This window comes from Tauraco erythrolophus, chromosome 10, assembly GCF_009769465.1.
Source record: "Tauraco erythrolophus isolate bTauEry1 chromosome 10, bTauEry1.pri, whole genome shotgun sequence".
Taxonomy (NCBI): Eukaryota; Metazoa; Chordata; class Aves; order Musophagiformes; family Musophagidae; genus Tauraco; species Tauraco erythrolophus.
In genome coordinates this window covers 33,525,410-33,550,301 of record NC_141474.1, presented here as the reverse complement: position 1 = coordinate 33,550,301, position 24,892 = coordinate 33,525,410, and the positions used below count along the sequence as shown (strand labels likewise).

The following is a 24,892-nucleotide window of genomic DNA, read 5'->3' as shown; positions in this document are numbered from 1 at the left end:
CTGGAACTATATAAAGATACTTCTGAAAGTCTCCTACTAGAGCCAGATAGCATCAACCCCAGCGTCTCCTGAAAACAGCAGTTTGAATACTCAATTACACACATCATCAGACTTACTCCTCCTTTTTGTGTGGAAAGAGTTTGATTTTCTTTCATCCGCAAATATTCCATATAAACCACCTATTTGATCCACACGGTGCCATCCAGTCCCACACCATCGTTATGGAGAAAGCTATCTGAGCTGAGCTGTTGTTCACAAGTCGGGCTGTGCAGACCTGCAAAGTTACAACCCCCTGCAAACCTAATGCTTCCAAATCTGTTTCCCAAAACTCATTTCTAAAGTCCCTGTTTAGACACTTTTCACAACCGACACATATCCCCTAAGTTCCCACTGAAGGTGCAGGGAAGCTGCAGGTGCTCAATACTTCGGATAAATACTGTTTACTCCTTCCCCTACCCTCTTGCTGACACTCTGCTATAGCTCCATCTGCCATTGCAGTTCCAAGACTTCCTAAAGATCAAGGGCTTTTGTGGGAATGAAGCATCTCAGGCAGGACAAACAAGAGACGCTGTCTTGTACACAAGGTATTTATCCTCTTAAGAAGGAAGATACTTTAATTAAAACATTGTCTTGTAAATAACCACCCAATTCAACCACGATAGGGGATGTCTGGAGACAGCATGAAATCTGTTTCTCATGGCTTCTTCAGCAGCCTTTATTAGTGAGGAAACACAAAGCCTCATTTTTCCAGCAGGGAATTTCTCCAAGGATTAGAAGACGCATGTCACTTGACATCCATTTTCCTTATCTCCCATCAGTTTACCCATCCATTTTGCTAAGAGCCTGGAGCTCTTTATCCGTATTAACTCTGTCTGGTTGGAGCGATGCCTCTTCAACTGCTACGGGCGCTTCCTCGATGAGGCACACAGCCCTGGGAAAAGCAGCAAGTCCCCAGGCTCTGACCCCACGGACACAACACAGCCCAGATGGCAGGGCAGGTACCGGATCTCCATACCATCCCCTTCTGAGCTGGTCTGAAAGCCATGCTCTCTGACTGCTCTTCTCCACTGTTGTCTCTCCCTCCATTGCCATTGTGTTTTTTTTCCATTTCCTTGATTAACTTAAAATGCAAACAGCTTTACCTGAAGCAAGGAACAGCAAAAACTAAAGAAAATACCTAGCCCCTGCTCTGTGGCTCCAGTTTAGCAGTCCACCTCTACTTAGCAGCACTTGCACATATACTTGAGTGTGTGATTAATTTCCATCTACATAAGCACACGCTTAAACACTTTGGTAAACCAGATGAGCGTAAGAGTATAATGAAATGTCTGCTGAATTAAGGCTATAGAAAAATCCTTTGCCAAAACAGCTCGATAGCCACCAACTGCACTGCCTCATCAAGTTGTTTCCGCATGTTCTACTTTATTTATTTTCACCACCTTCCCAAAAACGGCGGTTCCATTGCACAAGCCTACTTTGGTGGGGAAAAGAAATCTGTGATTGCTCGTTCTTAACACTAGTTAGGCTGGTGTACGTTGGGTACAACACAGCAACCGAAAGCATAGTCAGGCTGTTGATTCAGAACCAGTCACTATGGACTGGAAACACAGTTGTATGGAAACTTACTCATTTGGGCATTTCACTGGAAAAGCCAACACCACCTAACAGCGCTAAAATAAATATTGCTTTCCCTGTCGTATCTCGCTACTCAACTAAACGAGCAATTTAAACACCAGGTCCACGTTACATCCCAGTTTGTGCTTTGTTGGTCCTATTTTGTATCATTTATTTATAGACCCCAGGTGTGGTATTCTCACAGTTTATCTCAAGCAACATTGCAAACTGCCTTCTAAGGCAATGCCCAGATTTTCAAGACAAACACAAGCAAACACAAGGCCATACATGGACAATTTTGTTAATGCTATCAACAAATACAAACGAAATAAAGCCCCAACTTGCTGCATTCCTAAAGCAAGGTCACCAAGCCAGACAGCGGTGTAACAGGCTGATGGAGGAACTGCCTGACAACATGAAGTACTCTCAGATTTACAAATGTCATCGTCCGTTCAGAGGCTGAACATTGTGTGATAGGCAACCTCAAATATTGTGGGAAAAGCCTTCAAATCTACCTTAAAAATGTAGCCTGAAGGTAACGTGCTTCTGAGACTGGGCAAACATTTACTTAAGTGAAGAGGCCACATGATGAAACACTTCCCTACACCAAGGAAAATGATGCAGAGTTAAGCAGTTGTAACACAAATATTTCACAACCCTCCTGAAAGAAAAACCACAGCCCTCCGGACACCCACGTTTTCACAGCACAAACTAAAGCAAAATATCTCCCAAAAACAGCAAACAGCACAGACAAATCTGTGTCTTTTTCAACGTGACCTCTTCTACAGCAGCTGCTAATAAATGCTCTAAACCAAACTATTATCGTTATTGTTGCTCCACCACCAGCACTGCTCCGCCCGACACGAACACACATCTCTCAAACGTTGAGGATGAGCTGTCACCAGCAAAAGCACACCTGACTTGACCCCTCACTCACAGCTGGACCAAGTTAGTCCAAAAATTAAAGGTGGAAGAGTTTAAGTAAATCAGTAACCTTCAAAATATGATCATGATATCCAGGTGGGAGACACTTGTGCCTGCGTTTTAGAAATAATTCCTAAATCCACGTTCAAACACTCATACGTGTGTTCCAGTTACCTACCTTAATGGTCAGATTTAGGGATCTTAACTTTCAGAACTTTCTGCTAAAAATCTCAGTTTATGAATCTCTTTGGACAACAAAAAAAAGCTATTGATGATTTCAGTTAGGTCTTCCCGGAAAGACACTCACCCCTGCTCGCCGCTTCCCCCCTTTTAACCATGCCTGGAGGTGTCCGAGGGGCATCCTGACAGGCATCTCATCTTTTAATTTCGATGAAAAGCTCCTGCTTAGGAAGAAGGTTATCTCATTTTGAGATTTCTACTAAAAATAATTCTCTTTTCTGGAGCAGCAGGGAGAGGAGGACAGGTTTTGCCAGCGCTGAGCAGGGAATGACTTGCCAACAATTTCCTGAAGACAGCGGTGGGTATATCCCCGATGCTCTGATGAGCCACCGTTCCTCAACCATAAATACTCGAGTGCATCTTGCTGAAGCATGGTCTGGAAGGTCCTGCAGACTGATAGACCCGTCTGGTGACAGCTTTAGCAGATTTAATATTATCAAGCCAAGTAACTAAATAACGAGAATCATATTGTACAACCTGAATGAAGAGCTCTGCACACAGAATATTCCTCTCCGCTTTGCGAGCTGTAACCTCCAGTATGTTTTTTAAACCACTTATGGTGAAGGATACTTATGCAAGTCCACCATGGGTAAAGAAATTTCTAAAGGAGTTCCAAACTGAATAATTTTGGAGGATAAAGTGAAAAGAAATTAATGAAAAGTTTCCAGACTAAGAGCAGACCTCTCTTTTTATTTTTTTTTTTTTTAAGAAAAAATATGCAGTATTGACAAGGGCATTATAAATCTCCTCGTTCCACCTTCTCTTCACCCATTGCTTGGAAGGTGTTAGGCTGCCTGGTGGTTCCTGCACGGAGAGATGAGAAGGAAGGATGGTTTTCATCCTCAACAAATTCTTGACCTTCCTACTAATGCTGCCAGCAGTCTGGCCATTGAGCACCAGATGCGCCAGCATTCCATGAGGGTATCTTGTCCAGTAAGAACTACAAGACCACTAAATCTACGCACAACCCAGCAGCAAGGTGCCCCTTTCTTTGGGGCTACCTGAGATTTAACCCAATCGAGATGTCTTACTTCCATGCCAATCAAAACAAACACAAATCAAGCAAGTGGCCCTTCTCTCCAGACACAGATTCACACCACATATTTGACAGCAGTGAATATTTTAAATCCTCACATGAACAAAGGTTAAAGCCATTCTTCAGAAAAGATGACAGCATGCTGTCATTAAGAGTTGTCTTACAGAGTTAGATTGCAGAAAGCACTTTTAATATTTCTTACCCAAGTCACCTTCCTCTCTCTAAAATGTTATTAAATCAGACTGAAATATAAACAATGAAAATACACCTTATAATCAAGGTCTGCATGAACTGAAGGTTGTTCTTTTCTAGCACGTATGGAAGTAAATGTTCAAAATGTCCAGTATTTAAAATAAATTATTACGCTTTTATTGGAAAAATCAGACCTTCTATCAATCTTCCTACAATTAGGAAACTCAAAGAAGTTTCTGCAAATATGCAGCATAATATAATATAGAATCATAGAATGGTTTGGGTTGGAAGGGACCTCAAAAATCATCCCATTCCAACCCCCCTGCCATGGGCAGGGACACCCTCCACTACACCAGGTTGCCCAAAGCCCCATCCAACCTGGCCTTGAACACTTACAGGGATGGAGCACCCACAGCTTCTCTGGGAAACCTGTGCCAGTGCCTCACCACCCTCAGAGGGAAGAATTTCTTCCTTATATCTAATATAAATCTGTCCTTTCAGTTTAAAGCCATTGCCCCTTAAGACAACCAACTGACTGGATTTAGACTATTCAAAACTCCTGTATTTAAAAACAAAACAAATTGAAAATGAACAAATTCCATTTCCAAGCAATGTACTCATTTTCGGTAAACCTCTGTGTATCAAACAGCAGCATGTCAACTTGATTAAACTGTAATGCAGTATTTTTAGCATGTGATGTACTGACCAACTCGTGATTTTGGTTACTGCACTTCAAAGATAAAAAAAAAAAAAAAAGTCCCATGACCAGCTTCAGAAGAGTTATTCAGGGTAAGCAGTGTCTCGATCCAAAAATGGTATCTTGGATATAGACAGACAAATTTTGTATAGAAGACTATCCCACGCGATTAAGGGCTGAAAAAACTTTTTTCCTTTTTGTTGCATTTTACAATCCATCACAGCTGAGTCCCAGTTCTTGCTCAGAGCTCTTCAGTGAACATGTGCACAGTAGAAATGTAAAAGAATATGAGGACAAAGATAAAGAGTGCTGTCCCCGCTCTTTTCAGAGTTATCAAGAGTGGCAGAAAATACAGCCTATTTTGCAAAGAAGTCATCTTTATTCTTCACATATTAAATGGCAGTGTAAGTAATTTCAGAATTTAATACTTACTCCATCATAGATGGTGGAATAGTACAGCAGTCTTGGATCGCAGTCAAGGGCGACGTGAGGTGAGCGGTATATGATGCTTCCACCACTTGCTTGTTACGATTCACAACATCCAAGTAACGGTTAAATTTCTCACGAATTTTTTTTGCCAGCTGAAAACAAAAAAAAAAAAAAAAAAGAAAAACGTTAAAAGTAAGGCAGTTTCTTTGTATTACTCCATTCCTTATTAACCAACTTAAACGAAAAGTAGAAACTGCATATGTTAAAGACAACAGTTGTGATTTGGGCAAAATAAGCCATCCCAGTTCTTGCTTTTTTCTTTGTATCGCCTGCTGCTTTCCTGGGGGGCACCACGGGCTCTCAGCTGAGCATCCTCCAAGCGATTTTCTTTATCGATCTAGCAGCTCACTGTGGCTACTCATAAGCTACAACAGCTTAACTACAGACTTCAAATAACAACAAAATGAAAAATCTGTAATTGACATTATATTATAACTGAATGAAAATTATGACAAGTATCTCACACAGGTGAAAATCTTCCAGAAGCCTTTTGTTGTTGGAGGCCCCTCTGTTGAAGGCAGCCACTTATCCATCAGGACAAGGTTTAGAGGTTATGCTGTTAGTCCTAAGAGCAGATGATTGTATTTGTCTCCTTTCAGAAAGCAAAAACAAACAAACTGTCACCCCTCCCCAGCAATGCTCAGGCCTCTAAAGAACTTAGAGTGCCTAACTTTAGAACTAGCAAATTGGGTACCTTAGCCCTTCTCTTTAAATGTGTGTGGGTTTTTTTTAAAATAAATAAATAAAAAAATAATCAAGTCAACAAATTTTTGCAAACAAATACTCCCGAGCACTGCATCAGGACGTGCTGGCGTGCGACTCTTGCACGTGCCTCTTGCAGGCTCAGCCCCGCGTTCCCACCGTGCCGGGCAGATTCAAAGCGATCCGAGGGCACGCGGTGCTCCCAAGGGTAGAGCCTCCTGGGACACATCTCAGGCAGCTGAAGGTCTGTGCTGTCGGGCAAGAGCTCGCTTGTGTCTAGTTCATTAGGCACTTCACAACGAGCCTGGCTAATGACTTTGCAGGGGAAAATTAAAAGAGGAAAGCTTGTGGCTGTTATTCGAGCAAACGTGACAGTAAACATAGTTACTAGGAAGCGTCGGGTTTTACAAGAAACATTTACTGAGACTTTTGCTCCTGGTCTTTCATTCAAAATTAATGAAACGGATCAGGCACGTACAAAATTTGCGCCGGCATATTCGGTATCCTTTTCACACCAACTTATTTATTACACTTAATCATCCACCAGATGCATCCTAAATGAAAGAGAATCACCTCTAAGCAACATACTGCAGGGTTGGATACTCAGAAGAAACACTACATTTTGCATTTTTACAAACTTTTTGCAGAGCTGAAGTTACTTGTTAATTCCTTCCACCCATCATCCCTCCTGCTCCCTGTACACTCCAAACTCCACGGGGATGACTTCACGGTGCCGCCGCATTTGTGTCTTTCCTAACTATTACTAACAGGACATTTCATCATGATCTACTTCGTTATGTGAATAAGGAGGCCCACGCTGATAACAGCAATGCTTTTGCCTCCATTGTTCCCAGCAAATGCTGCAGTTCAGTGACAGGTCTCCTAGGAGGACAGGTTTTAATAGGACCTTGTTCAAATGACTTGCAGAATTATACCTAATTAGTTTTGTAGAATGATTTATTGCCAAGGCACCAGTGGACTACTAATGGTCTCCTCCACGTTAGGCATCCAGCACTATTAAATTGCTCCCAGTTGTTAGATAATAAGCTGTTGGGTAGTTCCTTTTCTATATTCCGGTAAACTTTCTTTTTGTCTGACTGTACTCCTCAAACACGTCCCTGAGAAGTGTATTCTTCTGAAGGGTCTCAAACGCACACGAGTCAAATTTCCTAAATTGAGCATTTATGTTTCATGGTTACCAAGTGCCCCTCTCAGTTTGGGCAAATGAAATACCTAAGCTTAAGCACTAAGTAAACCAGATACTTGAACCTATACACTTTCTTGGTTTCCTTACCTGAAATCACAAAAAGGAGAGTGAGCCTAAGCTTGCTGGGAAAAAAAAAAAAAGGACCACACAACCATCATTAGCAGTAACGAAACTAACACGGAGCATCAGAGCAAAAGGAATCTCGTTTGGAATCACTGCTTTTCTCTGATAAATGAATGCTGTACAAGATGAGGTTTTGGTGTTGATGAGTTTTCACCTTCCAGGTTGAACGATAAAAGCACCCCACAGCCTTTGAATTTTACCCTGCTGTGCAGTCTGAAGATCTGAGAAATGTGTTTTTCAGAAGAGCCCGTACCTCAGAAGCTGATAAAAAGCAAATGCTCAGTACCTAAACCGCATCTCCCATCGAAAAAAACTCGGAACGGCTCAAAGTCATTCCACCACTTTTATTAAATGGGATCTAACACTTCAGTTGGGGCAGAGAGTCAAGTGCATGTCAGCAACAAGGCACCTGAAGTCTCCCAGAGCTCCACAGACATCTATTCCCTGCCCACGGACACAAGCATGGTTGGAAGATCTGAGTCTGTCTAATCTGAAGTACCTTAAAAATACTGCCCAACGATCAACACCTCTTTAAAACCAGCTAACTCAAAAAAGCCACCAAAAGCAAGATGATCCAAAAGCAATTTTCCATTGAAAATTGATTACAATGAATAAACCATGTTAAGAACCGAAGGGTAACGTACCAATCAGCTGAAAAATTACTAAAAACAAACGGTTCTAATTCATCAAAGCAAGAAGTATAATCCAGATGAAGCTCAACAAAACTAACTTAATTTTTCTTCCATAGCTGGGCTTCATTGGAGTGCAAAAACCCACACCAGTGAACAGGCATTCCAGTTCTCAGTGATTAAAACAACAGCAAAAAAATCATATATCCTTCCCAGCTCCTCGGCTTGCGCGCTCATGCACGCACCCGTCATTAGCTCAGAAACATCATTTTGCAAAACTCAGTTGCTAGAGCCTGTCAGAATAAAAGCCGCAGGCTTAAATCAGCTTCTCATTTTTTCAAAGCAGAAAAAATAAAGTTTATAAGCCAAAGATCACTATTTTTTCCAGCACATACCCTGCCCAGAGCTGAAGAGCTGTGGCATACTGATGAGTGGAAGACCCACGCCACGCTCGTTACAAAACCTTACAGGTTCAGAAAGAGGTAACAAATAACGAAAGGAAAGAGCATTGAACTACTACTAACATAATTATTGAAAACATTTTTAAGGCAAAATGGAAAACCATGTCCCAAACCAGGCAGATAAAAGGGGCAGGGAACTCAGGTCTCATGCTCGGGTAGACCCTTGGGTAGGTACCGAGTGTGACGGACGTTCCCACAGAAATGCTCACATTCTCCCATTTTAATGGAGACTCAAATAAAACTGGATACCTGGAGATTGACATAAAATGCTATTATCTTCAGGTGAATTCTCAAAGTGCTCTTCACCTCATTTCAGAAACAAAGCCAGAGGAAAAAAGCCTTGCTTGGCATTCCTCTCTCTTTTTTTTCCCCAGATTTCTGTGTTTTTTCCTCCTTAATTTTAACCGAATAATAAGAAATCAGTGCCTGCTCTGAACAATGCAGCCATTAGCTCTTTTTTTTTTTTATAATATATTTTTTTGGCAGCTGGCACGCAGCCAGCCAAAGCATTTCAGTTTGCAGACAGGTTGGACGGTAACACCTGTTCCTATTACCGCAGCACCCATGGGTAATGCACTTCAGTTGTCACCATCTCCACTGACAACCTTTCATCACAACATCAGTGAGTTTCTCTAATTTTCCCAGAGACATTTGCCTCATTTGCATAGTTCCCTGGAGCTTTTTTTTTTTTTAAAGCTTCGTTCCCCTCAAAGCTCCACAGCTCTGAAGTCTTCCCTTTTCAGGGAGCACCGAGGGAAAGCAGAGCTCCAAGGTTAGGTTTTATTTCTGGCTGTATCTTGAAAGCCAAGGTATTTTTAATGTTTTCAAGACTGTATATAAAATATGCATCAATGAGGCTGACAGGCACGGATGCCATAACAGACTCACAGCCAGGGATTTAACACTGTCAGGCTCATGGAAAAGTATTGCTTAAACATCGAAGAGTTTAGCTGGTATTTTTATTTTTAAATCCTCTCTGCGAACCAGAAGAACCTGGAACAAAAGTACCTCTCTCCAACATCTACCAGGCACTCCTTCCGCAGTATCGCAACTTAACACTACTCTGCATCCACAGATCCCTATTCCAGAGAATTTTTAATGTATTTATTCCTAATCTGTGCGGGTCTTGAAGAAACCACTGCTTCTGCACAAACCCAGAAAAGCACAGAGGTCAGCAGGGAGGTGGCTTGAGAAAGGATCGTAGAATCGCCACCAGCTTCTTCCCACACCTCTGCTTTAACAGATTCAAATCATTCCTACTCCTCTGGATGAAAATACACTTTTGAGTATTCAATCAGGATGCAGGAAACTACTTTCCAATGTGCATTTCTTCAAAGAGACCAGCACTCATCTGAGGTTTTCCACTGGCCTGTAACTTTGGCAAGGCTTCCCAAGACTTACTCCATGGAAGATGTCAAGCATGGTGCAGAACAAAAACCAGAGAAAGGGCCACAATTCCTGAAAGTCATTCTGGAAATACGTTAAAACACAGCATGCATTGCCTTTTATCATGAGGCTCACAATTAATTGACATAAAATTCAACATCGTCCGAGTATATTGCTTTTCGTAGCCAGGGAGACGTCACGCTCAACAGCCAAATCTAGGTTTTTCAGCACGCTGATATATTTCCTCTGGAAATTCCAACCAGGCCTGTCACCAGCTGCCATGCTAGGAGTGACATGGAACAAGTCACCAGTTGAAAAGTCAGGGGTTGCAATGGCTTTTAATCAGCACTCGGGTCATTAGCAGGCAGCGCCGCAACGTCTGCTCCACCTCGGAGGGGATGAACAGCAGTTCTAGATGAGGAGCCCCAAACAGCCTCACCAATTATTGTTTACAAAACCTGCTCCCTCTTTTCTCAAAAGAGTTCAAAAGCTCTTTGCCAGGTCCAAAAATAAACAAAAAACATCCCAACCTAACCTGGCTGACGTACCAGCTGGGTCTCACCAGGCTGCACCGCGCCGGCCAAGAGCGATTATGGCAAGCACGGAGCTTTCGCTTACCGCTTCTACAAACCCTGAGCACTCAGGGTAGACACATCAGGATCCTGTTTCTACTAAGAACATGGCTCAGGAGAACGACGCCTGGTTTCTCCAAGGCTGCTGTGCCCATTTTGCAGGAATCTGGTGCTGGATCAGTGTGACTGTCAAAGTCATCAACCGTGGGTACCGACCGCTGATGAGTGGCACTGCGAGACAGCAGCCAAAAGCATCCACAGAGGATGGCAGCGAGGGAGATGCTTTCTTCTAGTGTGGTGATAGAGGGAACAAATGTGTTCATCTGTCTCACACGTATCAGTGCTGTAAAACCAGGTGGGCTCTTGATGCACAGCTTCATTTTAGTAAGACAACCCATCTTGGCAAAAAATAAGTAAGTAAAAGAAATCAGGTGATAAAGAGCACTTTAATTAGCCCAACTGCAAAGGAGCTCCTTAAACTGACCTGTCGTTAATTATTTTTATAACAAAAATACTCCCTGAAGACAGAGTGAACATCTTGTGCGTAGCTGATGTCTGTCGTGATGTTGGCCTTAGCAAGGAACACGTATAGAACAAAACCTGGTGGAGATAGCTGTGTCCTGTCCCACAGCTTATTAAAACCCCCACAACTGGTGGAGCACAAATCAACTGGCAAAGAGAAACAAGGAAGAACAAGGAATGGCTCTGAAGGTAATCCCTCCAGAAACCCAGATGATGACGACAGCCCAAGGCCATAAGGACCCAGTGAAAGAAACCCATAATAATATCACCTGGGATTTTAATTCTTCTTCCATGTGCCACAAAGTCAACAGAGTTTGCAAAACAGCTATTTGACCTTTAAAGAGATCTCCCCCAAATTCAGTCAGTGCCTATGTCTGGTTCAGTTGAGGGCATGACTTCTATCCTTTACCATATTTTCAGAACTAAATGTTGTCTATAAACTCTACTTCCATAATAGTCATTAGAGAAGAACCCTTCGCAAGCAAACACGTGCCCTTCACTCATACGGTGCTATATATTTAAAAGTATCTCCAAAAGTAGGTGTCTTTCCAAGGTGAAAAATCTTCAGCACCTGTATCTCACTTGTGAAAAATTTCTAATTATTTTATTTCCAATGAATTACACACTCTTCACTGAACTTGCCCAAATATGACAGCAAAAGCAATGTATTGAAATAATTTTTGTCCATCAGGAGTATAAGAGCAATGCAAAGCAAAACCCTGAACAGTGAATCTTTCGGTTTGTAGTCAGATATGGAAAAAAAAAAAAATCCCCAAATTCAGATGAAAAGTTCTCCAGCAGACTGACAACGAATATGTGTAGGTGTTCTTTGTAGCAAAGTTAAGGGGAAAAAAATAATGGAAGTTTCACTTTTGATAAATTATCATTTGATTTCTGATTTTTTTAACCACTTGATTTAGAACCATAGAATTACTTATGTTGGAGAAGACCCTTAAGAGCATCGAGTCTCAGCCTTTATAACTCTGAAATATAAGCACTTCTGAATTACAAGTATACTGTATTGCAAGAGGAATGCTTTCTGTTACTCTGAAAGACATTTGTGTGGCAGACACAATTTACTCAATTCCAAATCATTTAAGATTTCAGCTTTCAGGGACTTTTTTTTTTTTTAATGTATATAATTTCTTAAAACAATACTTTTGGTAACTGGGTTCTATTGGAAACAAAACGACATACCTGTAAAAAATAGTGTTCTGCCTCATAATTCTGTTCCTAACCTCCCGACTAACTTCCTTCAATTTCTTAGCAGCTTCTAGCAGACTTATACAAAACCAATTCTCTAGGTTATTATTGCTGGTTTTATGGGTGATAATTATGCTCTGAATGAGGTCGAAGGAACAGGAGCGACAGCCTTATGGCTCAAAACACAGGAGTTACATGGAGAGGAGGATACATTAAACAAGGAAAAACCTAATGACAAAAGGCATATCTCACTGCTTGTGCACTCATTTGTTCTCAATTATAATCCTCCCTCTGTCCCTGTTCTCCCCAGCCTTCAAACAGGAGTGAATATTCCCAGGAATACTCCAGCAAGGTGATTTTCAGCTGACATACGCCTATTTACAATTGACTATCTCAACTAATTTAATTACTTTATTTGCTACTGCTTCTGTCCCCAGGATGCAAGGACAGGCTCTAGAGAAATAGAAGAAATGATTGTGAATTTCTCTCTGCAGAGGTGTCGTTCCTGCTGTGCTCCAACTTCCCTGCCAGAGTTCAATGCATCAAGACTTTTCTGCATGAAGCTGGGAAACATGCTCCTGCTCAAGACTGCGTCACCGTCCCCTCTCCTCCTCGGGAGTCCAGTTTCATGTTCTCTATACTGCAGAAAGCAGATGTGCAGCAGGATGCTGAACACATGCTGACTTCCTTGAAAACGGCTAATCTAGATTTTCCCCTAATAAAACTGACCATCTTCCACTTTATTAACATCAATAGTTCACACTAATGAATTTTCATATTGTATGCGAGTTCTCTGATATTGAAATAACTTACCAGAAAGGAATCCCAGTTATTTTTGGCAATCGTCATCTGATTTTTAATAAGCTATTCAGAGCAAAAAAAGGTTTTATCTGTTACATACAATAGTAATTCTATAACTGTAGACCTTAAAAGAGTAACCAGCTTAACGTCAAAAGGTAAACCACTCCTTGTGTGGCATGAAGAAAGCCAAGCATATTAAATAGTCAGGCCTGAAGGCCAACAGCTGTAGGTTTTTCCACTTTCTCAAACTGAAAGTCATTATTTACAGTTTGGTATTAAAAAAAAAAAAACAAACACAAAAATAACCAACAAACACCCCCCACAACAATTCGGTGTCCTGCCAGAAAAAAAATCCCAGCTGACATAAAAGCGTAATTAATTGCCTTCGGGTATCAGTTGCTAAGAGAATGTTAATGAATGACAAACCCAGGAATGAGCGACAGGGGATTTAATTTGCTTACATTTGTTTGCATTCGCTCAAGACGATCCCGTTCGATGCACCACTATTACTCATAAAACTCCAGTTATACTGCTCGTGATTCATTAGGGCTAAAAGACCTGGTTATTAACGAAACAGAAGTGCTCAATTATTCTTCTATCCACTTCACTGTTGAGCTTTTAACCACAGTAATTATGCTTCGGCGGGGCCTCGTTTTTCTCCTCTGACAGCTCCGAATTCATCACACTACCTACAGTGTTTAGACAGTTATTTATATCTGCTTAGGGTGAATACGTACATCTGTGGTTGGGAAACAAGCAGCGTCTTTTCCTAAGAGAGAATCAATAGCTGAGACTTCAAAGAAGTTTTAATCCAGCTCCTTGGTTTCCCAAAAACACTTTTGGCTCTCAAAAGCCATCTGATACGTATAATCCAGCCCACATGGCCCTTCCGCGGTGCGCAGACCACCCAGAAACACTCGAGAGAAGCGTTACCCTAGCGCGACGTCAAAGCCAGCGAGCCCTTCTTACAGAATCATAGAATGGTTCGAGTTGGAAGGGACCTCAAAGATCATCTCGTTCCAACCCCCCTGCCACGGGCAGGGACATCTTCCACCAGATCAGGTTGCTCACATTCCCATCCAAACTGGCCTTGAACACTTCCAGGGATGGGGTAGCCACAACTCCTCTGGGCAACCTGTTCCAGTGCCTCACCACCCTCAGAGGGAAGAATTTCTTCCTTAGATCTCATCTAAATCTGCCCTCTTTCAGTTTAAAGCTGTTGCCCTGTGTCCTGTCACTACACACCCTTGTAAAAAGTCCCTCTCCAGCTTTCTTGTAGCCCATTTAGGTACTGGAAGGTGCTGGAAGGTCTCTCTGGAGCCTTCTCTTCTCCAGGCTGAACAGCCCCAACTCTCTCAGCCTGTCTCCAGAGCAGAGGTGCTCCAGCCCTCGGATCATCTTCGTGGCCCTCCTTGTAAGATGTCAGGATGGTTTCAGATTTAAACTTTTAAACTCAGGTGACAATTCCCCTTCCATGGTCTCTTTGCACACAAGCAGCCACCCGCTCACGCTCAGAGGGATGCCAAAGCCTCCTGAGGGTGGATGGTGGGCTCCAGCTTCATGCCGAGCGTGGTACACGGCTCCTGTCCGCACTGCTGAACCACCACTGTCCATGTGCATCTGACCTTGAGCACCACATAGACCAACCTCCTCGCATCACCAACAGCACGAGGCCTTTCCAAGCAGCAAATTTCTTCGATGAGATTGTGATTTGGGCATCCAATTTTTTACTTTTTTTTTTGTAATTTAAAATATTTCACCAATACATAACAACAATAAAAAAGTACTCCCAAATTAGTAATAAGAACACACATCAGAATTGTATAAATCAATAACAGTGACACAAAATGAACTACTCAAACCCACAGCCATATGTACCTGGATCTCCAGGGGAAAAAAAGTACCACTTACACAAAGAGTACAGAGTGTAGTTATACTCAGTTCCATATAACCTCTTTGTAATTATTTGTTCTCCAATTAGAAGTCGTCAACAAAGAAAAATAATTTGAGGGGTTTCTTGCAAGACAGGATATTTAAAAAAATAATTGAAGGGTTCTAATACAATATTAACAGCACATCTGCTGCCCCCCACATCGTGACATTCATACTGGTGACTGTAGAAGCCAAATAAAGTCAGGAGAGAATAAGGCTAATTATTAGAAGTATGGAACTCTTCTGCATAATTCAACTGGGAAGCAAAGTGGGAAAGGTGGCGTAGCAAAGACAGGCAGTGGAATCAAAACCGGAGGAGGGAATGTCCTCCTGGCATATTTACCCCTCCCCATAATTTTTTGCTCTTGTGTTATAGGTGATGATCTCAACTGTGATGACTGAAAATCAGAAATGTGTTTCTGCAGCCAGCTGGAGCATGTAGGACAGATTCCAACAAAACGAACAAACTTCAGGAATAACTTGCATCAAATGTCTTAGAACTAACCAGAGGTAGGAAAAACCTCCTGTAAAGCATAACACCTACTACAAGGGTTGAGACACTACTACCTGCAGGGCCAAGCAATCAGAATTAGGGTAATTTATAAGGATTAATGTGCTGCTCTGGTTTCTTCTGTTGTTTCCCACACACATCTGTATTTCACCCAACAAACACCTAACTCCTATGTGCAGCACAGAGGTGCACTTGTGAGCATATAGAATTGGAACCTTAATTTCTTACAGAAGAAAATGAGATCTATTTGATCTGGTTTAAAATGGATCCAAAATTAATTTTCCAAATGTATGCATTTCTTAAAATGCAAACAGCCCATGTGCCGAGATATATTATCTCCATGTTAAATTGAGGACTTAAACGTTCAGACGTGTTCCCGTAAGAAAAAAACCCCACAAAATTAGGAAAAAACCTCAACCATACCTGTTATGCATGAGGCTGTAACTGTCCTATATTTACACAAAGCAATTGATACCACTTCCCCGTTTATAAACAATATTAGTGCTTCTGCTTTGAATTAAAACGATTTTAAAAGAGACACTTCCAACACGAACGCTCGTCAATTAACGTGAGATACTACACAAGGGCCCCAGCTCTGCCTCTGCTCTTTTGTTTCCAAGGGAAGGACCCATGCAAAGCAGATGGAAAAACCTTTTCATGGCAATGCAAAGCTCTCCAATACACAATCAGCCCATATAATAAAAAGTGGAATAGAATATAAATGGAGATGGGTTAATCTGATGTGCTGGACACCAGGAAAGCGGCAGCAGGAGATGGGAAGGGGCTTTCGGACTCACCTGTTGAACTTCACTTTCTCCATTCGATATTTTCTCTGTGTACACAAAGGAGTTGAATATCCTCTGCAAGAAAAAACAGGAAGGATGGGTAAGAGACCTTTTGTCATGAATATCACATTAAAGCAGCTCCAGAAGCCACATGGGTGAGGGAATGTGTGTCAGAAAAGGACCATTTCACCTGAGGAGCCTATGGCCAGGACTACCCAAGGGGAATCACGTCTCCACATACCTGTTTCTGGATCTGAATGAAGAGGCTGGTTTGGGTTTTGAAGGCAAACACAGAACAGTTTTTTCCAAAATATGTGTTAATTTACCAAACTGACATAAGGTGCTAAAAAAAAATATTTCACATTTGAAAGCTCTTGCCCACGCAAACTATGACTGTTCTCTATCACTAAAAATTTAACCCAACATAACTATTTTTAAAAGCACTCGTTGTTTCCAACTACCATACAAGAGGCTGTGAGCTGAATTTAGACATATTTGGTATCTAGAAAAAAAGAAAAATGAGACCCCCTCCCAGATTGCGGAGGAGGCATAAAAAATAAGTCCATGGGATTTTTCTCTACCAGCCAAGAGGAGCTGGGATTTCACTGACAGAGTTCATTTCATGTCTATCTGTGTTAAGTCAAACACATGACAACACATCAGCAAGAACATCTGTAGGCATGGCCACATCTGGCGAGGGACAGTGATGCGTAAAGACCCTGTTGAGTCCCTCCCTTGACGTGATAGTTTGGAAATTACTCAGACTCATGTTTACAGCAACGCAGTAAGCCAGAGTCAGCTCTCCAAATTATAAGCAATAACAACTCCAATTATTAAACAAATCTAAATTTCATCCAAATCCAGTGTAATCATTGGTCCGTGACTCCCGAGAGTTTTCCTGATGCAGGTTTAGCTGGTTTCCTCCCAGTAAGGCTAGACGCAGCAGTAACTGGCAAAACCAGCCAGGAAAACCCTTTGGTGTGCTCTGCTCCGCTTACGATCATCACTTTCCCTTATCCCTCTCCCTCCTGAGAGCTTCAGGAATTTCAAAAATTTGAACTCTTAATTCTAAAGCAGCATTTGGAAGGGCAGCAATAAATCTCCTCAGTTTACAAGTCTCAGAGAGCCAAGAAGGGGCGAGGTGGGGGGGAAGGGAAAAAAAAAAAAAAAAGACATATCTACTCTTAAAAGCCACCCGTACATTGAGACTTCCTCTTCTCCCAGACCTTTGTTTAAAGTTCTACTTGGGCACTTTAACTACAAACATGTTGGCTCCCTTCCCCGCTCCCCCCCCCGCCAGGAGATGAAAAGATAATTTAAACATCAGAAGAAAATACATTAAAGCATGTCATTTTGATGCAAAATATTTTAAATGAATTGAATTTTTCTCTCCACGCAGCATTTAGTCTCCAGACATCAAAAGGAACGAGAAGGAAATAGACTGTCAGCTACCCAGAATGGAGCTCTCTGTCCTTAACACAAAGCTCACCCCTTCCTCCATCCCTTCCACAACCCGCCGCGTTTATCAACTTCCAAAATAATCCCAGGGAACATTATACACGGATATACGAGAGTGGCAGTGCCAGCAGGCATTTATTTGGCCACTGGGCTAAGTTTTTAACCTCTTTTTGCTGGATTCATAATTTAGTCACAATTTAACCACTGGGCTAGGTTTTTAACCTATTTTTGCTGGATTCATAATTTAATCACGATTTCATCAATAACTTTAAAATGTTACGGTGTCTTCTACTTTGGAAATTAAAAGCTCTGTGTGTGTCAGAGAGGGGGTTGCAGGAGCTTGTTAGTCAAACTGCCATCACCATGAGCCTGAACCAACAGGAAAAAACTAAGAAAGGATGGAGAAACCAGCCAGGAAAATGTGAGCTCGCCGAGGCTGTGCGTTAACTGCTCGGTACGGTCCTGTTAGTCGGGATATCTGCTCCTTATTCGAGAACTCCGATGCAGAATTTCCCCCAGAGCCAAAAACATCTCCCTGTTGCACTGAAACCAATTTCACTAACTTTTAAAAAGTGACCTAAGGAGAAAAGCAGAGCTAAGTGCAAACCTCCAAACGAAGCAAAGGGAACTTCTCATACCCAAGAGTAACTCAGCTCCACAAACTTACAACCCCGAATCTCAGTATTTAGGAGAACTCGCCCATCGTAGCTCACACAGCACATGGGTGTCCGCACTTTATTCTTCCCACCCCTCGCTGTTGAGCTGAACCTGCTTAGCAGATGGCAGCAGGCGAAGCTCCCTCCAACAGGAACAATTACACACGTGTTTAACGAGATGCTCGCCCGGCATTAGCCGCCGTAACCCACCACCGCTCCGGCCCCCAGCCTTTCCCCGCGCCGGACACGGAGCCATCTGCATCCCCACCACCGCTCCCAGCACCTCCTCATCACACACCGCCCCAAGCAACATCTTATTTCATTTCTCTCCATTGGCCCCTCTCTTTTTGCTATCATCAGCTATTTCAAGTTTGTAATAATCTTTACAAATATTCACGTTCTCGCTGAACATCGCTCCACTACATGAAAAAGATTCGTTTTCTCCGGAATTCTCAAATTCCTTTAAACTTAGAGAAAGACAACAGCTTTGTTCTTGCGGCACGGGGCGGAGGGCAAAACGACATGCTCTGCACTGTCCACTACTTATCCGAGGTTCTGGACTGGGAATAGTCACTTCACAGTCGTGCTCCAACGTGCCACAGCACACCCGCATGTGCACCCAGTGCTTCAACAGCTCCGACAGCTTGGTGTCATCAAGTAGATCTCCACAAAGTTTTTAGACTTTAAAAAAAAATAAATGGAAACAAAAGCAACTCCCCCCCCGCCTTTCAATCCAAACTCTGAATTAAATGGCAAGCTTTGGTTCAGAAACCAGCATTTTGTTACAACTTTTCCCCCACGCTGTCGCAGCTTGCCCAGCACGGCAAGCAAACCTCGCTTTGTTCTCTTCAGCTCTTGCTGCCACAAAGCATCAGTTTTTCAAACACAACGTAAAGAAGCAAACAAAACTCAAAACTGCTGCAAAACTTCAGAGTTTTGAAGTGTCTGCAATGTCCATACTTTGCTCCAAAAGCAAGCTTCGGAAATGACATGAATTCTGGATTTAGTCAGGTCTGAACTGGAAAGTCAATGAAGTTGTAATTCTCTTTTCAAATGACTCAAGTGTTGGAGATGCTCAGAGAGCAACGCTCATGTGGCTGTATCCATCACCTGCTGCTTTATACTCACATTTAAATTCCGGGGGGCAGGCGGGGGCTGAGCACACAGCCCTGTGTCATCCCTGGAGCCCCTGCGCCTCCGGCAACACCCGAATCCTGCAGCACGATGCTCGGCACATCACTCATGCTCTTAATCCTCCCCTTCCCCTACTGAACACGGTGCTCACATTTAGCTACACAAACCGAAGCCGAGGAAGAGAAAAATCACAGTTTCTGCAGGGACCACTGCAGGATTTCTGGCGATCCATGACAGCCCTGAGACAGACACGTTGCAGAAGAGCTCAGTGACGTGACTCTACAAGCCTGCGGAGCATGACCATGGTCTGGATGGAGTGCTGAGAAACCTGGGGTTTGTTTTACAAATACACATTTCCAACACACTAGAGACTCTTGCTTTCCTAAGCTCTTTAATTACTTGTCTGGGTCAAATCACTTGTAACTTCCTAGAAAATAATTCTTCTGTGGTATCTAGAGATGTCCTTTAATGACTTCAACTGCAACCAAGTGCTTCTCGGTGCCACCAGCGTGCCTCACTTTTAGCTTTGAACAACAGGACAAATATTTGATAAGCGAGATAACTGGGGAAGCGATGAGAGGATGCAAAGGCAGGGGTCCTGGGGGCTGGGACGGCGAAGAGTGGGCCACCACCACGTAATGCCTCTCGCAGGTGGGCTCTGACAGTGATGAATGGGCACAGCACCCAAACACCACGGAGGAAGGAGTCAGGTTTCCCACCACGCCAGAGAGAAGGGGCAGCTCGGTTTGGCTTCGTGGTGTGCCGAAACAAGGCTTAGGAGACTTTCATTCACAATGTGAAGCCGAAGGCAACTCACTTTTAAATCTGGGAGATGACTCTAAACCAAGTTGAGCGTAACAAGTAAAAATTAACTGGCTTGTGCCCTCAGTTTTTTGAGATTAAAACAAACTCAGCAGTGAGGTAGTGCCGTGAGAAAATACTTCAAAAGCCCCAGTTTGACTGTCAGCACTGCATCAAAACAAACCAAAAAAGCCACCACCCCCAAACCTCCAAGGTCCCCAACCAAATACAAGCGCCAACTGCTCTGCAGTCAACCATTTGCACATCACTTTATTTGCCAGACGAGATACGAATCCATCTCCCTGCTGACAAAAATAACATTTTTAGAGACAAAGAGAATGGGGAAAAACAAATACAGGATTAGTAAAATATCCACTGAGCTGTTATATATATTGAAGCTGTTTTAGCATGCATAAAAAGAAAAAAAAAAAACACAACTTCCAGCAGATTTAGGATGTAGACTGCTGTTACCTGTGATGCTTGGGTAATGACAGGATGGAAATACTCAACAATATTAAAAAAAGTATACAAAACAGCAGTAGCAAAATGTACGTGTACCCAACACTTGCAGCATTAGCTCAGCAGGGCTGCAATACTTTTTAAACCAACCAGGGTCTGTTTCTTATTTGAAAGGTTAATGTTTTAAAAAGTGGTGAATAAACAAATATATAACAAATCTTTTTTTCTGACGAAACTCACAGAGTGAGATTGTTTTGAGGGAAACCTGTGGCTTCTGTCTGGAGTTTATTTTTGCAGTGTCTCAAGCCGTATCACGTTATGTTTTGTTACCACTTTCTAAAACCGAGAAACATTAAACAGTGGGTTCCCATGAGATCAAGGACATGCTTTGTGTTTTTCCCTAAGAAATTACAATATACATATAAGAAGCTAAAATAAATTGGAGGAAAACTCAGCAAAAGGCAAACCTGGCTGGATGAGAGCACCGCCGGCAGCAGCCCGGTATTACAGACCCTGCTCAGCCCAGGGACGGGCGCAGCAGCTGCACGACTGAAAGGAATATCCCAACATCACACTGCAAATCCTTTCTGTGGGTTTCAGAAAAGAAGTTTTCCGGGAGGATTTAACTAATTAATGGTTTTTTCATTACGTTAATTTGTCAAGTGGCAAACAGGTACCTTTATCAGACAGAGAAAGGCGATGCACTCAGGTCAGTGCCTTCTCGAAGAGTAGGCACCACGAGCAGCATCTTCAGTCAAAAACCTGAGGAAATGCAAAGACTCCTACAGCTTGTGATTGTGCTCTCCAGGCCCAGTTCGTCTCCCAGCATCGACGTTTTGCTCGGAGAAGCTCTCCATGTCACTAACGGGCAAAGCTGGTCTGTGCTCAACCATCTGTGCTGCTGGAGTGTTGTTAAACCACATCAGCATTTGAAAGACTCCTTTGGCAGCTTCATTTAAATGATTTTGATTATTTTACATATAAAATTTACACGAGATTACCTGGAATGAGGAGGGATTTGTGGGCAAAAATCAACTGAGGAAAAGCTGAGACTATCAGACATAGGTTTTCCATAAGCAAAGTGAACACAGAACCTCCTGGCACTCAAGATTCAAGTGTGTGTGGGTTTGCAGACATGTATCTCCGCACCTTCATAATCACACCTTCATGGGCGCACACATTCCTCAATATCTGAGCAGGTTTTAAGCAGGAAAACATCATCTCTCTCCTCAATTTTTATCTCAATGAAGATTGCTTACCAATTTGCTACCATTATCTTCTGCCATGTGTTGAGTTGGCCCACCACATCTCTGCTCCCTGCACTGAAGCAAAACATTTTGTGCAACACAGAGGACCACAGGAGAACTGGTATTCAGGTTTGATCTTAATTTTGATGGTAGAAAGCATCACAGTTAGCATTTACAATTTATCTACTACCATCAGCCTGTGGGAGGTAAAAGCCTTTGGGATCATTTCAAGAGTCTTACTCAGAATAGGAGACGGTAAGTATGTACGACACTGCTTGACAACAGTCAAAGCAGAGCACAAGGCTTATAAACAGGTTTCCTTGGAAAACTTCAGGCATTTGCAAGGAGAGGAAACTATGGAAAACTGAGTAACTGCCAAAAATGCAATCAAGAACCGGCACATTTTTTGTCGTCTTTTTCAAGGAACCAGAGAGGACGGAGGAAAAAAAAGAGTAAGAGAGGAAAATACCCTAAGAAAATTAGTTCCACATGTTAAAAAGATTATTCATTTAGCCAATGTAACTCGACTAAGGTTATACTCATGACAACGTATATGGCAGTATTTCAGAAAAAGGAAAGTTATGCTACCCAACCTTAAAATATAAAGCAGATGGCCTTCTCAATAGGATTGGATTTTTTCTCCCTACACTTACTTCTCATTCCAGCCTCTAGGCTGTGAAACTTAAAATATTTATATGAGTTTTTCCAAGTTGAAAATTTTTTTGGATTACTGGACATTTTTCAACTCAATGCATTTTGTTGGTCCTCTTCCCTTTAAAAAGAACATAAATCTGAGCATTTATCAGGAGCAAAATTGACTTGCAACTTCATTCTATTGGGAGAACTCTGGCTTTCATTTTTCTAGTTTGTTTTCAAGCCCATGTCAAAATGACTAACTAAAAATGGGGAAACATTTAAGCAGCAGACCAATACATGTAAATAGATGCAATCCTATAGCCTAAAGAGCTTGGTATCATTTTAGTATAATTACTGTGCTTGTCCAATTTGGTCATGAATTCGATATAGAGCAAGTATGCAGAAGAAATATGGTTCGATTTGTGTAACATTCCAGCTAGGATTGGGAAATTTTACAGGAAAGTCAAAAAAATAAAAAAGACAGAGAGAGAGAGAGAGAGAGAGAAAGAAAACAGGGAGACACACTGAGGACACATGGGTTTGTGTCCTGGTCTGTTTAACACAATCAAGGCAGAAGCTGTTGGGTCTTGTTTGGAGAAACACTGCAGCACAGGAACTCCAAGGCTGGAGTGAGGCATTATAGAGATCTACTTGAATCGGAAAAAAAATCCAAGAAGGATAAGCTTAAACATAGGAATGTATAGATCATAAATCACGACACTAAGCTTCTGTGCATAAAATGAATGGGCTGATGCTAACATAATTACAGAACTGTTTTCTTTAAATGTCCAAGAGTATCATTTTTCAGGATCTCTCAGCAGGAACCATCAACATACACACGATAAATATCATGATAACAGCCTTCCCCTGCAACCGCTGCGGCAGCGCTTCTTAAAAAAAAAATGGCTAATACTGCCTGCACTCAGAAAGACACAAAAGTTTAAACTTTAACACATGCTGCAGTCAGTTCTCAGCTGGTTCCACGCAAGGCACCAACGCTTTTTTCAAGAGAAAAATAATAGATGAGTAACAACCTGAAAGAGACTGTCTGCACATAAGTACCTTCCCGTACGAGTCAGTGTTTGTAATAAAAAGTACAGGGGCACTCTCATATGATAATATTACTTGAATTAATAAGTAGAAGAGTTTTAAAGTCACCTGTGTACACACCTCATTTGCATTGTTCTTCTTTGATAGTCTCCCAAAACAGTTCTCAAACCAAACCTTGTTTATCCAGCGGCTGGCGGAGCTGAAGGTGCACAGACAGGGCAAGGATCCACATTTGGCAGCAAACAGTAAGTGGAATCATAGAGTCATAGAATGGTTAGAGTTGGAAGGGATCTCAAAGATCATCTAGTTCCAACGTCCCTGCCATGGGCAGGGAAACCCTTTACTACACCAGGTTGCCCAAAGCCCCATCCAACCTGGCCTTGAACACTTACAGGGATGGGGCATCTACAACTTCTCTGGGCAACCTGTGCCAGTGCCTCACCACCCTCAGAGTGAAAAATTTCTTCCTTAGATCTAATCTAAATCTCCCCTCTTTCAGTTTAAAGCCATTGTCCCGTGTCCTGTCACTACACGCCCTTGTCCTAAGTCCCTCTCCAGCTTTCCTGCAGCCCCTTTAGGTACTGGGAGGCTGCAATAAATGGAAGTGGTATCCCGGGCAGCAGCAGCCAGAGCACATGTGCAGGAACGGGCTCTTGTAGCAGCACGTGTTACATCTGCAAAGCTCTCCCCACGCTCACGTGCTGGGGAACGCTGCATGCTCCTGGAGGAGCTGCCCAGGGTCTTGGGGAGTCCCATCCTTGGAGGCATCCCGAGACAAGCAGGGCACGAGGACCTCAGGAGGTCCCATCCCATCAGCCGCTCTCCGATTCCCTGAGGACATGGTGCCAGTCCCAGAGCTGTGACCTCCACCCAAAAATCATGGGACAATCACCAGATCCTTACAAAAGCAGAGGAGAGTTGGTTTAATTTATGCTCCTCCTGACCTTGAAATTTGAAATCCCCTGGCACTCTCTGTGAGCTCTAGGAAACAACATTTCGCTATACTTAGAGAATTACCCATCAACCAGCACTGGAAACAGGACATTTTGCTCCCAAAATGGGTGGAATGAACTCAGGGAGCAAGCACGCTAACGGCCTAATTATCTGACAACTTCTCCCCATAATGCTTCATGAGCCAGAAGACCAACCTGACACTCCCAACGAGATTAAACACAACTTACAACAGAAGTAAACGCTGTGTCCTGGACTCCAAAAAATAACGTACAGATGCAAAACAGCAAATAATTGCTAGGTCAGAAAAGCAAAGATGATCTTTAGAAGTAACTGCTAAACCACTTTTCCAAGTGAATTGCTAGCACTCATCCAAGGTCCCCATGCTCTGCAGGACAACAGCCAGAGGAGCAGAGCTGGCACACGGCATCCAGCAATCCACCTTCAGCTGGCTCCTGCTCAACGGAGGTCAAT

The 24,892-nt window shown here is 42.6% G+C and overlaps 1 protein-coding gene across 1 annotated transcript in view; it reads right to left on the bottom strand.

Moving 5' to 3' along the window:
- CACHD1 (cache domain containing 1) overlaps positions 1-24,892 on the bottom strand; it is a 115,193-nt gene that overhangs the window by 58,910 nt on the left and 31,391 nt on the right. Inside the window, exons 2-3 of the mRNA XM_086617440.1 lie at positions 16,039-16,101; positions 5,136-5,284 (exon numbers count right to left, since the gene is read on the bottom strand). Coding sequence (XP_086473566.1) covers positions 5,136-5,284; positions 16,039-16,101 — 212 coding nt within the window. The remainder of the gene's footprint in view (positions 1-5,135; positions 5,285-16,038; positions 16,102-24,892) is intronic.